Source organism: Myotis lucifugus, unplaced genomic scaffold (assembly GCF_000147115.1).
Source record: "Myotis lucifugus unplaced genomic scaffold, Myoluc2.0 scaffold_115, whole genome shotgun sequence".
NCBI lineage: Eukaryota > Metazoa > Chordata > Mammalia > Chiroptera > Vespertilionidae > Myotis > Myotis lucifugus.
The window spans coordinates 1,271,636-1,286,806 of record NW_005871163.1 but is presented as its reverse complement, the minus strand read 5'-3'; the positions used below and the strand labels follow the sequence as shown (position 1 = coordinate 1,286,806).

At 37.9% G+C, this 15,171-nt stretch overlaps 1 protein-coding gene and 1 non-coding gene across 3 annotated transcripts in view; both read left to right on the top strand.

The window, feature by feature from the left end:
* Positions 1-15,171, top strand: part of HACD3 (3-hydroxyacyl-CoA dehydratase 3) — a 34,764-nt gene that overhangs the window by 15,547 nt on the left and 4,046 nt on the right. For both annotated transcript variants that reach the window (XM_006093380.3, XM_023757836.1), the window contains 7 exons: positions 531-695; positions 2,338-2,389; positions 4,764-4,874; positions 10,329-10,456; positions 11,920-12,032; positions 12,851-12,957; positions 13,724-13,855. In XM_006093380.3, coding sequence (XP_006093442.1) covers positions 531-695; positions 2,338-2,389; positions 4,764-4,874; positions 10,329-10,456; positions 11,920-12,032; positions 12,851-12,957; positions 13,724-13,855 — 808 coding nt within the window. The remainder of the gene's footprint in view (positions 1-530; positions 696-2,337; positions 2,390-4,763; positions 4,875-10,328; positions 10,457-11,919; positions 12,033-12,850; positions 12,958-13,723; positions 13,856-15,171) is intronic.
* On the top strand, positions 8,958-9,091 carry LOC111826977. Its single transcript, XR_002830433.1, has one exon. It is a non-coding gene; the product is annotated as a small nucleolar RNA U109 (small nucleolar RNA).

Sequence of the window (15,171 nt, the reverse complement as noted above, 5' to 3'; positions counted from 1 at the left end):
TCTAGCCTTGATTAGACCTTTCTAAAGGCTTCACTTGCCCTCCGTACTGCTCTCTATGGGTACCATACTCCTCCTCTGTCATTGTTAAAAAACAGAGTATCAGAGCTGGAAAACGCCAGATTGGATAAGGACTCTATGCCAGGACCGTCTTCATGGGAGGAAGATTTGGAAGGTGAGGATGCACTTGAAAGAGTGATTGGATGAAGTGCCCTGCATGCTGTAGACCTGGCAGGAGGTTCATTTAGTTTCTTCTAATAAAACCAGGAACTCTCTGCCTTTCTTATCCTGATCTCCTCCTGTGTCATTCATTGGGTGAATCATAAAGACAGTGCTGTTCTGAGCAGATTTTCCCGATACCAGCTCGTGGTGTAGATGTTCTCTTTGCATCAGGATGTGTAGGAACAGAGAAGGAAGGGGAGTAAGCCTACTCTTTAGTTCTCTGTATAGTCACCCTGGCTTGGGGCAGTGTCAGAGGAAGAAGAGGGGGTAGGAAGGAGAGAGCATTCTCACATTCTCATTTTCTCTCTTAGCCGGTTTACAAACTGACCCAGAGGCAGGTAAACATTACGGTGCAGAAGAAGGTGAGCCAGTGGTGGGAGAGACTCACCAAGCAGGAGAAGCGCCCACTGTTTTTGGCCCCTGACTTTGATCGCTGGCTGGACGAGTCTGATGCGGAAATGGAGCTCCGAGCCAAGGTCAGTAAGGACCCTAGGACCTCGACAGAAATCGTGAGGAGACCAAGTTATTTGGGCCACCTCAGATACTTACCAGGGTCTGATAGAATAAATACGAAGTTAGACATTAAGTTAATGACCTGAAGACATGGTTTTATAGAAGTACTGGTCATATATTTTGTAGACTGTTCCTTGGTGTGTTTTTCATGATTGGTTTTGGGGAGGAAGACCACAGATCATGCCATATCATGGGTACATACTATCAACATGACTTATCACTGTTGATATTGATCTTGCTCATGTGGCTGAGGTAATGTTTGTCAGGTCTCTTCATTGTAATGTTACTTCCTCCCCTCTCCTTACTGTACTCTTCGGAAGGAAGTTACTATGCATAGCCCACACTTAAGGAGTGGGGAGTGATGCTTCCCATCTTCAGGGTGGAGTATCTACATATTTTATTTGAAATTATTCTGTGTTAGAGATTATTCTCTCCCACTTATTTATTCAGTCATTTAAAAATGTCAGTAGACTCATTAATACTTATTTTATAGTTTGGGTTATAATTCAGACAATGTTATTCATTTTGTTGCTCAGACTGTTTCAGGTTTGGTCAATAGAAGTCTTTCAGTTGGGTCTTGTGTCCCTTTGACAGAGCTCATAGCTCCATCACTATGGGGCTTTCTTCTTTCTTTTTGTGTGTGTGTACTTCTTTAATTTCTGGCACTGTAAGCTGCTCCTGGCTTATCTTGTATGTTCCCTGCTCAGCCCTAGAATCAGCCATTCTTCAAGGAGCTCTGTTCTTTTTTTTATTATTATTTATTTATTTATTTTTAATATATTTTATTGATTTTTTTACAGAGAGGAAGGGAGAGGGATAGAGAGTTAGAAACATTGATGAGAGAGAAACATCGATCAGCTGCCTCTTGCACACCCGCTACTGGGGATGTGCCCGCAACCAAGGTACATGCCCTTGACCGGAATCGAACCTGGGACCCTTGAGTCTGCAGGCTGACTCTATCCACTGAGCCAAACCGGTTAGGGCAGCTCTGTTCTTTTTAGTGGAGAATGGTAGTGGAAACCAAGCTCTGGGCTTTGGTATGCTTGTTGCTGCTGGGCTATCATCGCTTCTTGGTCCTCTCAGCTGACTGAACAACGAACTATGTGTGTGCATACTAGCCTATGCATATACATCTATCCATAGATATTTCTATATGTAACCACCTATATATTAACCTAATATGAATTCATATGATGTGGAGACAGGTTTTAGATTCTGGAAAATGATACTAAAAATCTAGAGGTGTTAGAAAATAAAATAGCAGTCTATTGTCTGCCTTAAATTTCTGTTTGTTTCTATGACCAAGACAAATCTGAATGTCTCTCCAGCTCTAAGATGTGAAGACTACCCACTGTATAGATTAGAAGCCAGCTGATTGGCTCAGTTCTGTGAGCACTAGATGGGCATTCTGTGATGTTAATGCTACTCAGTAAGGAGGAGGAGTCAGGCTTTTTGGCACCCTGAGCTAGGACATTTTCCCCAATGAAGTATGAGCACAATTGGAAGAGGCTTTCAGGGAGTCAGATCACTTATCCAACATGTGGACTTTGGCAAACACCTGGGAATTCTAACTTTTCTTCTTGAAAACTTCTGTCCAAATTCCAGGAAGAAGAACGCCTAAATAAACTCAGAATGGAAAGCCAAGGCTCCCCTGAAAGTAAGTTGCCCCTGCTGCTATGGTAGTTACCATTTAATTTGTGATAGAGATGGGGGTATGGTTGAGTGTGATGTGGTAGGAGAGCTAATATTGTGTAGGTGAGTGGATGAGCAGTCCTTAATGTCCAGTGCTTATGCTGTGCACATCCACATTAGAAGCCTTACTTTTAATGTTTCCCTTAAAAAAAATTTTTTTTTATTGATTTCAGAGAGGAAGGGAGAGGAAGAGAGAGATAGAAACCTCAATGATGAGAGAGAATCATTGATCAGCTACCTCCTGTACTCCCCACACTAGGAATTGAGCCCACAACCTGGGCATGTGCCCTGACTGGGAATCGAACCTTGATCTGGTTCATAGGTTGGCGCTCAACCACTGAGCCAAGCTGGTTGGGTAATGTTTCCCTTCTATTTGGATCTTACCATCATCTGGTATATAGTATGGAAGAACCTTAGTCTCTTGGACGGACCTAATGGCAGATGGCAGCATGTACTGCATGGACATGTGGAAATATGATGGAGGTCCAAGGCTACCCTCCATCCAATCTGGTGTTTTTCTCCCAACGGAGATCTTAAGGGCTGTGCCACAGGTAAGTGTGGTTGTCAACCTTGAAAAAAATCCATATCTATTTCTGTCTGTCCAACCACTTACAAGCATTAAGTTCTGTAAGTGTATTATCTTCTGGGTGACATAGATTAAGTTCAGCAGCTATCTATTCAATTCTTGTGGCACTGAAAGCATTATACTAGTCCCCTGAGGTGTGGAGTCAAGGAATTCATCATAGCACCTGTGCTCTGAGCTTGCATTCTAGAGGGAGGACTATGAAAGTCTCTAAGTTAAAACTAATGCTGAAAAACCGAATAAGATAAGAGTTCCTCATTTGTTCACACTTTTTCAAGTTTTAGTGGTGCATATTTGGCATGCTATAATAAGGGAGTGGAAAGTTGTAGAGCAGTGGTTTTCAAACTATGTTTCATGGTACCCCAGGGTTCCCAGAGATGCTTTGGAGGGATAGGCCAACCAAGCATTTCCACTTTAGTCAAAGCAATTGTGCTTTTGTGTTTCATGGCATTGTTAATAAAGTTTCTCTTGAAAAGAAGATTTCATTGCTCTAAAAAAAAAAGATTTGAATAACTACTAATTTAGAGAAATATTCCCTTAGAAAAGCAAAGGAGGGGAGACAATTAGTGGAGATAAAGAATAGCAACATAAAAGGCCACGTGAGATTTAAATTAATTTTTTGTGTTTAGAGGGATAAATTTCAAAAATATATGAAAAACTTATATATTGATTTTTAGAATGTTAGATAAAACTTTAACAGTTTTATTAAATTCGTAAAGGTTCCTAATGAAAGAAGTTTTTTATGATTGGGAAGTATAATAAACTTTTATAGTTTTGAAGAAAAAATTTTAATTTGTCTAGCTTTTTTGACCCATTAGAATACGGTTGCTTTTGCTTGGAGCATCATCCAAGTGTGTCTGCAGAATGTCTGTAGTCTAGGAGTACATTTGTGGCAGCAGAACCTGCACTCCATAGCTCTTCTCTTGAGAAGCCTTTCCTTTGCCCTACTCTTTTGACTCAACCATGACCCTAAGTTTCTCACTCCTTCCTTAAGTCTGTAATTAGCTGTTTCACAAACCTTAGGCTGCAGACAAAATTAATGTCCCTTACTCTCTTGCCTCTCAGATTGTAATTTTCCTCCTTTGGTTATATCCTCATTCTACCCATTCTCCAAAGCCCAGATCAGATACTTGCTTGATTCCCATTTCCCAGCCTAATGTCATTTTCTCACCTTGAAATTTTCACAAGATGTTACCTGTCATTCTATCTTGTATTATGGTTTTAGATGGTAAGTTCTTTGAATCTCAGTAGTGCCCCTCCATACCTTGGACATTGTAGGTGTTCAGTTAATGTTTGGTTGAATGAATATATGATCAAATATCAGAATTTTTTTTATTATTCATTCTCTCTCTTTGAGCTAGTTTGACCTCCATGACCTTAAAAAATTCCAGAAAAGAAGTAACTATAGGTTATATTAAGATAACAAGAATAGGAGTTGAGTATAGCTTTCCTCCCTTCCTTTAATGCCTCCTAAGATATATTCTCTTCTTGGATTTGTTATGTCTGTATATTTATGCTCAAGGCTCTGAGGGGAAAGACTGCTGAAAACATATCTTGGAGTGCAGTGTTCCTCATATTTTTCTTTCTGTTTGTCTGTGGGACCAGGAGCCAGGCTGGTGCAGGCCTGGGCCAGGTATTTGTGTGGGAGCTTAGAGCACCCCAGTAGGAAAGAGGGATGAAGTTACTATAGGGTGCCCTACATACCCCTCTCCTGCTGTCTGCTTGTAACAGTTTACTGCCTTGCTTTGCTTTCCAGCTCTTATAAACTTGAAGAAAGGATACCTGTTCATGTATAATCTTGTGCAATTCTTGGGATTCTCGTGGATGTTTGTCAACATGACTGTGCGGTTCTTTATCCTGGGAAAAGGCAAGTACCAAATTTTAACACTGGTTTTTGTTTTTTTTAGTAGATTGGCCCACTACTCATCAAAGGTAATACTCTTTGCCTTTGGTATTAATATTAAACCCCCATATTTGTATAGTACTTCATGCTTTTCATTGTATTTTCATATCTTCTATTTCCCATGGTCTCTGAAAGAGGCTGATATTCCCTCTCTTTAACTGGTGAGGAAACAGGTTTAGAGATGGCCAAAGAAATGATCCATGTCCACACAGCTTGCCAGGGTCATATCTTGGACTACCATCCCTTTCTCTATTCACGACATGATAGTTTATAACTAAAGAAATTAATGTGATACTTCTAATGCCAAAGTTATTTAAGTCCAAAAGGGATCTCATCCTTTTGAGGTCTAAATAGATTCTCAACTGAACTGTTCTAAAAATGAATGAAAAGACTATCATAAAGATATTAGTTCTTGATAAATTAGTTTGCATGTTTAATAGAATTCTGGCAAAGTAAATGACAATAGAAAATATTTGAGAATGTGATCTAAAGTATTATGAAATTTTATTGTGAACAATAAATAGATAATAAAATTTGGGGGAAGAAAGGTAATGAGAGAGGACTTTCTCCACCTGATATAAAAGAATCTGTATATATAAAAGACTAAGCGATTGTCCGACCCTCGGACTGGTAGCTATGACATGCACTGACCACCAGGGGGCAGACGCTCAACGCAGGAGCTGACGAGCTGCTGTGACTTGGCAGCGGCGGTTCTCGGATGATGCACCCTGGAACCAGAGAGGAGGGGGCCCATTTCTGGGGTGCATCACCTGAGAACTGCCCTCTCTCAATCCGGAACCCTCGGGGATGTCAGAGAGCCGGTTTCGGCCAGATCCCTGAAGGCCAGGCCAAGGGACCTCACCTGCTGGAGGGACCCTGCTCACTCCGCAGACACCCTTCGAGCTGCTGTGCCACCCCAGGTAAGGCCGGCCGGAGAGGGACCATGGGAGGTTGGCTCCAGGGTGTGTCCGGCCCCTCTCGCCCAGTCCTGCCCCTCTGGCCACCGTCTAATTAATTTCCTTTCAATGTGCATGAATCCGTGCACTGAGGCACTAGTGATAATTAAAATAGTATGGTCTTAGTGTAAGAACAGACTAATCAGCAGAGCAGATTAGGTGGCCTAGGAATAGTTCTTACATTATATACATACCTCAATTATATATGATAAAGGAATCATGAATCAATGGAAAGGGAAATATTATCCAATACTTTTTATTGGATAAATATTTCCAAGGAAAATTGATTAGGTTTGGGCACATGAGGGAACAAGGACTCTGACTCTTCTCCTTTACACTGTATACAAAAATAAATTTGCTCAAAGGACTTAAGAATTATTTATCAAAAAGTTAAACCACAATTGAAGATATAAGTAAATATTTACAAAAACCTCATGTGGAATGTTAGGCCTTTCTAAGCTTAAAAATGTTAAAAGAATCATAAAGGAAAAGGTCAATATATTTGACTACAATAAAATATCTAAATTCCTGTATATCTGAAAACACCCCAGCCAAGAAAGCATTAAAGATTAAGAGTATATTGAGATTAGCAGCATGGGGATAGAGGGTGATGGAAAATTGCAACAAATACCAATAAAGATTGATTTATTTACATATAAAGAACTTGTACACATTACTTTAAATATGTGAAAACTTCACCGAATAGATAAACTATAAAGTATGTACACAAAAGTCATAAGAGGAACTGAAACTAATTTAATATACAGAAAAAATGTTTAACAGCAATGATGAAGAAATAAGACTTTTTTATTGTCAATTTTGCAAAGTTATAAAAGATACCAACATCAAGAGGACATATGCTAAAATAGACACACCAATGGCTACCGTAAAGGTACATAATTACAACTCTTGGGAAATTATTTGGCAAAGTGAATCAGGAACCTTAACTGTTCATGTTCATATCCTTGGAACCTGATAATTCCACTTCTAGAATTATGCTCTAAAGCAGTGGTTCTCAACCTTCCTATTGCCGCGACCCTTTAATACAGTTCCTCATGTTGTGGTGACCCCCAATTTCATTGTTACAAATTGAACATAATTAAAGCATAGTGATTAATCACAAAAACAATATATAATTATATATGTGTTTTCTGATGGTCTTAGGTGACCCCTGTGAAAGGGTCGTTCGACCCCCAAAGGGGTCGCGACCCACAGGTTGAGAACCGCTGTTCTAAAGAAAGAACTGAAACTGCAAGAGAAGCTTTTTCAAAAAGATAGACAGCATGGCATTATTTATATTAGTGACAGATTAGAAGCTACCTAAATGTGCAGTGAGGAATTGGTTTAGAATATTCCCTCAGTGGAATGTTGTGAAACAAATATAAAGTATTTGAAGAGTTTGTAATAACATGTAAAAATACTGATAACAGGCTAAATAAATAACAAATTTACTCTTCCAATTAGTTCACACCCATATAAAAAGGTGAAAATGAACCAATACACCAAAAAGATTGGGAGGAAATACACCATTTTCAAATGATTTGAATGTGGATAATTTAAAAAATTTCTTCATTTTGTAAAATAAATAGGAGTATAAAAAGAAGTACAATGGAAAAATATAAACTCTATTTAAAGAGAGAAAAAACTCCTGTCAACTGTTTTCTTCTTCACTCCTAAATTTTTTCATCTGAGGTTTGTATAAGATGCATTGTAGTTGGGTCTAGAGTCATTTGAGAGAAGTGCATGTTTTTCCAGCCTTCTTAACACCTTGGAATTCTGCAAATCACAGTTTAAACCAACATAGTTGGGTTGATTCTGAGTGTTGCTGTGCAAGCCTGCTGGCCTGATGCAGTTCAAAAGCTGCTAAGTATCTGGGTCATGTGTTAAAGTAAGCTGCATGGATTTGTAATTTCTGTTTTGGCTCCGAGCCTCTTCCTAACCACCTGCTGGTTTAATTCTTCCCTTATCAGTTCTCAGAGAAGAGTTGGGCCTAGCACCCAGCGTCCTAGCTTGCTTTTGCAATGTTCTCCTTTTGAATAAAGGATGTTGGTGAATGGCAGATTCCACACATGCACTTGTTTTTTCATGTAATCATGTATTTGCTAACCTTCATGTGCTAAGGAAACAGCAGTATTCACTTGGGCTTATGTCGAAACTCTTGTGTGAGCTTGCCTAGCTCTCTATTAAGTAATACTTTTTTATTAAATCAATTTTTAATTTTTTTTAATTGTAAAAATGTGTTAATTACAGAAGAAATCAGAAAATAAAGACTTAAAACAAAAACTCTACCATAATCCCAACTATGAGAGCAGCAGATTCTTGGCTCGTTGGTTCTTGTCACCTTTCCCACAAAGCTTTCTTGGGAACAGTTCCTAAAGTGGAATTGTGAGATTAAAGGACAAATTGTTTTTAGGGATTTTGATGTATAATGCCCAGAAAGAGTATATACTATTTTATATTACCACTGTTTAAATCCATATTCCATTCACATATGAGTGCCTTTTCCTATTTTCAAGAAAATTTTTTTTCAAATTATAAAATTAAATGTGCTGATTTTAAAAAGCTTGTAAAATGGGGGAAAACAGGGGTAAAGGTGTAGGAGAAGGAAGGGGAGGTTAATAAGCCATTGTCTATCACTATTAATATTCCCATACACTGCCTTTTAGTCATTTTTCCTCCTACAGTTAAAAATAATCATCATAATGTTTGTATATACAATTTTGCATCTTGTTTTTAAAAACAATATTATAAGCATTTTAATGTTACTAATATTCTTTGTAACTATCATTTTAGAAATCAGATTTCTATTCCTGAATTGAAACAAGGATCAATTTCCCATAAAATCGGAGGCAAAGCCCAGAAGATCTAATTTTTGTTTACCATATGCCAAGTCTTAAGTCACAACTTTCTAAGTATGAGGGGTCCTCATTTAATAAAGGCCACTTAAAGTGAATCCCCTTCTCAATGATACCAGAATTTTAATTGTAAATGTGACAAAAGGATTTGATGGGATTTTGTCTTGAAAAAGGGGCATTTAATATTATGAAAAAAATTTATTTTATATATAGCAAAATTTAAATTGTAATTTTGCTTGCATGTGGAAATATGTCTGTTCCTTATTCCTTTGGGAGCAGGAATACCTCCATAACATGCTACATAAAAGGAGTTCTCAGGGCTGCCAACCTTACAGTAGAGGTTGAGTAGTAGTATATTTCTCCTACATAGAAAAAAAAATAAAATAAAATAAATTGTAATTTTGCATTAATTTTTTTCAAAGAAAATAATTAGTCAGATTTTGAACTGCATATTGATGGAATTTTTCTGGTAAAATTATGTATCAGCAATATATACCATTTTCATTTCACATTTGACTTTGCAGCAGGATTGTAAAATGATTCATTTCTGCAAAAATACTTCAGAGTTTTTCTTCAGTTTTGATAAGGGCCTCTTTTATTCATCATTATTTAAATCATACCCTTTGAGGCTCCTACAGTGTCATCTTTGTTGGTAGCTGTCCTAACTCTGCCAGATCCTCGGAAGCACTACTTGGATTTAATAAGCAGCCAAGAATCCTAAACTTTCTGCAATGTGTAGGACAAACAGTTGTCCTCACCAAAATGTCACGGGTGGCCGGGCTGGGACACACTGCAAAGAGGAATGTGGGAATGCAGGGTGTGAGGTGAGATCAGTGATCAGTATGGAAAGTAAAGGATTTTATATTATGGACCACTCAGAATTGAGACCACATTTGCTGACCTCATATAAGCAATAGCTGTTATTTTAAATTATTATATAACATCCATGAAGTAATATACTATAGTTTACTCAAACTTCCCATACCCTTAAACATGTAGACAGTTTCTACTTTAATGTACTTAGAAATGTTTCAGAGAGCAACCTTGTTTCTAAAGTTTTTTCTTCTTCTTCATTTTAGACTTTTTTTTAGTTAGGCTAGATTCTCAGAATAAGAATAATTAGGATTAAATATATAAGCACAATTAAGGTTTTTGAAAGTTAATTTTATTCAATATTCTTGTACTTCTATTTATGATTATACAGTTTTTGAGATTTTAGAATGTTAGATTGCATTTAATGAGATATAGTTTTAGCTTTAAATTAAATTAGATAATGGAGCTGAAAAGAATTATTGGCTGTGCTTGATACATAGATTTTTCAGGATATAATAACTGAATGAAGTCTAGGTATGCTTCTTTCGCTTGCTTTTTAAAATGAGAAGTGCATACAGGTTTATGTGTTAACTTTGTGGTAACCAATAGAGTTGACTTCCATGATTCTGCAGGCCTGCTTTCTTTCAGCGTAGTTGGTTATTAAACTTGAATCTGACTGGATATTTATTATACCTTTTTAAAAACTCCTTTCATGTGAGGCATTATGTAGTTTGAGAAATAATCCTGTTGTAATTTGCCAGCTCATTTACCCTTAATGTATTTTTGTTCCATAGAGTCCTTCTATGACACATTTCACACCATAGCTGACATGATGTATTTCTGCCAGATGTTGGCAGTTGTGGAGTCTATCAATGCAGCAATTGGAGTCACTAAGTCACCAGTGATACCTTCTGTTATCCAGGTATTAAATAGTTGATCTCAAGGGTGGGGAATGAAAGAGTTCAGTGTTTATTTAGTAGTTATGCCACAATTTTCTGAGAAGTTTCAATTAGTAAAAATACCTATTGGCATAGGAAAGCATTGTTTTATCTGAACAAGGAGGAAAAATTTAAGCCTCAGGAATATTTTCCAAAGTAAACTTTTGCCATTTCAGGTCGATTTCATTATAACATCTTCATGAAGTCACAGTTATACAAAGAGCTGTAAAACAAGGGAAACTTGATTTTTCAGGCAGGAGCAGAAAATCCTACCCTCAATCTTCTTAGATAGAGACATGCTTGGTCTCCTCCCACCTTGGGTGAAAAAGGCAATATGATACCTCGGAACTCTTTTTACTTTGGACTTTCTTTCATATATGAGGGTGGCTCTTCTCACTTGTGTGGGGATCTCTCCCCCTAATACATCTATGTAATTTCCAATATTTGGAAGATTGTTACCAGGAATGGAGCAGCAAAGCCTTTCATCCTCCTTTCGGTTTCCTAACTGTGCAATCACGTACCATTAAATACCACCTACCCAGACACGGGGGACCAGGTTATTGGTTAGTTTTTTTCTGGAGTAGTTTTTATAATTCTACCCTTTTGTGGTGTACCAACTCTGGCATGCTAATAGTATCCGTTGCATGGTAAAGGGTCTGCTTGGTTTAGTTTAAAAAATGAAAAGGGGATAGTGATTGACTTACTAATATGGAATCATATTTTTTGTATATCAGTGACTAGTACAGATGAGCATTAGGGCAGAATTTCTAGGGCAAGATGGATGGGACAGGTTCAGTATCCCATTGCATAGGTCCAGCAGGTTCCATTCACATAGGATACAGTGTGAATGAAGCCTCCGGGAGCTGGGCAGTGCCACATGATTCTATGTGGATGAAGTAAGTTACAGGAGCTGGGCAGTGCCACATGATTCTATGTGGATGAAGTAAGTTACAGAATAATACATGTAGCATAATTTCAGCACATTAAAGAACAGGCAAAGTGAAACAGTATACTGCATAGGAATATATACATAAGTAGTGAGCCTATAAAGAAAAACAGTGGAATGGTTAACACAGATAGTAGTTACTTACGGGGGCGGGAGAGGGAATGCCATACCGGTAATGTTCTAGTTCTTAACTTGGGTTATGCAGACATAAATGTTCATTGGTCAGTATCCTTTAAACTGTTTGTGTATTTTCACACACACACACACACACACACACACACACACACACATACATTTACACACACACACATACTCACTTATCCAGAAAGACTGGTTTGGACATTTAACTTGTTCCGAAACTGGAGCAGAGGATTAAACCAGTTGAGCTCAATCTTTTTTTATTTACTTTGAATTTAGTGGGGTTAGGTTTCAAATAACCATGTATATGGTTTTTAAAATATATTTTTAAACTTTTTTCTCTCTTTTGGGTCCTCTTAATAGCTTTTTGGAAGAAATTTCATTTTGTTTATCATCTTTGGCACTATGGAAGAAATGCAAAACAAAGCCGTGGTTTTCTTTGTGTTTTATATGTGGAGCACAATTGAAATTTTCAGGTAGGTAGAAATGCTAGGATGGTGTTTGAATGCTTCTTCCTTGGGTCAGCTCTCTTCTTGAGAGAGTTGCTGTCTTACCCAGAGTCTCATTTGGTTTGGGATTAAGGTTCCACCTGTGGAGAGTGTCGCTGCAGCTGTGTGCTCTGCAAATGTTTTTTTAAGCCGTCATTGGATCATAGTGCCAGCCTGGGCACTGGGGAGCAGGAGAGACCCAGAGAAATGAAAAGACCCATCTTACCTTTCAGTATCTTGCTGTCTTGGTGGGAAGAGAAAAATTCATGAAAGGGCTGAAAAAACCTGAGGTTGAAGGAGCAATCCAGGTTGGATGGAACTAGTGAAGACTAGCCTTCTAAAAGGGATGATAAAAATGAATCTTTTACTACAAGATTTCTGAAGTTTAAATTGACCTCTTACCTGTTTCTTCCATCCTCAGTTGTCAATAAAATAATATTTTTTAAAAACCCAATTAAAGTAGATGTATTCTTCTCTGCCAGACCATACATATTCCATAAGTCTGATTTGAGGCTAAAGGTGGTATGCTTAAGTATACTTAATTTTGATAGCATTCGTTTATCTGGAGATAAAGTGCCGTCAATGTGTCTGTCAGCCTTACCTACTTGGAATGTCGATCAGAACTAGGAACAAACCCAAAAAACTTACCATTCCACATACTCAACTATTTCAGAGAGGGTTCCTTTGAGACCTACCCTTAGTCACAATTGTGGCTAATTGTGAAATGGTTCTGTTTGAATGATGTTCTAGGGTTACATTCAGAACCCGAAGTGGCTTTCAGTATCTGAATTCCTTTTTTTCAATAGGTACCCCTACTACATGCTTTGCTGCATTGACATGGATTGGAAAGTGCTCACATGGCTTCGTTACACTGTGTGGATTCCGTTATATCCTCTGGGATGTTTGGCAGAAGGTACTTTCAGGAACTCTATGTTTTATAGCTTAGCTCCAAGGGATAGCTAAGCCAATAGGCCAGATCTTTCTTCCTTCCTCTGCCTGCCTTAGTCAATATATGGATGTTGGACTTTTCAAGAGTATCTTCCTAGTGGCTTCCTTCCATAATACTCCTGTTCCAGGAATGTGGCACATTTGGAAGCTGGTGGTCATGCATCCTATTTATATGGTAGTTTTAATTTTCCAAAGCAGGTTCATATTTTTATTTTACTTTTTTTTTAAAATGATTTTAGAGAAGAAGGTTGAGGGAGAGATAGAAACACCAATGTTGAGAGAGAATCATTGATCAGCTGCCTCCTACACCCTCCTACTGGGGATCGAGCCTGAAACCTGGGCATGTGCCCTGATCAGGCATCAAACTGTGACATCCTGGTTCATAGGTCAGTGCTCAACCACTGCACCACACTGGGTAGAGCAGGTTCATATTTATGACTTAATTTTATTCTGACCAACAATTAGTGGTAGGGATTTTTCTCTCCATTTATAGAATGGGAAACTGAAGCCCACTGTTATCAAATGGTTGTTCCTCATTCACCTTCAGTTGTCTTCTTGGAGGCTCATCTCTTAGGAAAACGAGGGGAAAAAGAAGAGGCATAAGCCCTCTGTGCGAAGGGAGGAGGGAGCATTTCAACAAATCCGTGACTGAAACTTGGAGGATTAGAAGGGGCTGTCACTCAATGTGACTGCTTTATTTGCTTCTAACAAGTTCTTGTTTCTGCTTTCAGCTGTCTCAGTGATCCAGTCCATCCCCGTGTTCAATGAAACAGGGAGATTCAGCTTCACATTGCCATATCCCATGGAAATCCACGTTAGATTTTCCTTTTTTCTTCAGGTTTATCTTATAATGCTATTTTTAGGTAAGTATTGGTTCTGTAATAGACTTTTTCCTCTCACTTCATTGGAGTGTAGAGCTAAATTATTCAAACTTTTAAAAGTCTTTAGGAATCTTATTTCCAAAAGAGTAGTATAGAGTTAGAGAAAGATTGCTTTGCAGAACAGACCACTTGGAGAATATGCTCTGTATGGGAAGTATTTCTTCCCAAATCCCCAGTGATTATCTTTCTTGGTCATTGGGAACTCACCATAATATATTTTATGTTTAAAACAATGTAAGAAGCTCTTTTAAAATAGAATAAGAAGCTCATTTTACTTTTACTAATTTCAGTAGCACATTCCTTATCCAGAGTTTACAGGAGTGGTAATACAACTGGTAGCAAGAAGGAAGAACAGCCAGGAGATGTCATAAAGCTTTCTACCTAACAACAGGAGGCTTCCCTGCTCCTCATGGAAAACCTGCTTGCTTATTTATTAATTTACTTTTATATAAAATATAAATTTTTGCGTTAATTCATAAAAACTAAAAAAAGGGAAAATATGTAAACCTAAATTATTGCAAATATGATTTATAAGCCTTTCTAACTATAAAGACTATTTACTTTAGATAAAGTTCTAATACATTTTAACATAATTTATGTATTTATCCCTGCTTTAGCTCACAAAAGTCTTGAGGTGGCCCTAAATAAGTACGGCTCTCTGGTGTCCTAGTAACAGAGGATGTGACAGCAAGATAGTATATTAGGTGTCTATTGTTGTCTAACAGATTACCCCAGAATTTAGCAGTCTGAGATGACAAACATTTATTCTCTCACATGGTTTCTGAGGGTCAGGAAGCAGCCCAGTTGGGTGGCCCGGCTCAGGGTCCCTCATGGGGTTTCAGTCAAGTGGTCAGCTCAGCTGGTGCTAGTTTCTGCAGGCTTGACTGGGGCTGGAGGATCTGTTCCAAGCTCACTGACGTAGTTGTGGACAGAAAGCTTGTTTCTAGCTGCAGTACTTCTCCCTGTGGCTGCTCATGACATGGCTTTCCCCAGAGCAAGTGATCTGAGAGACAGAAGCCACAGTGCCTTTTAAAAAATTTATCCACTTATTTAATTTTTGATTGTAATATGCTTGACATATTGTATAAATTTAAAGTGTACAACATATTGATTTGATACATCTATACATTGTAATATGATTGCCATTGCAGTGATAATAGCACCTCTATCTCCACACTTTTTTTTTTTTTTCAAGCTGGCATTTTTATTTTTTATTTTATTTTTATAATTTTTTTTTATTGCTTAAATTATTACAAAGAGTATTACATATGTCTCCTTTTTTTCCCCCGCCCTTGACA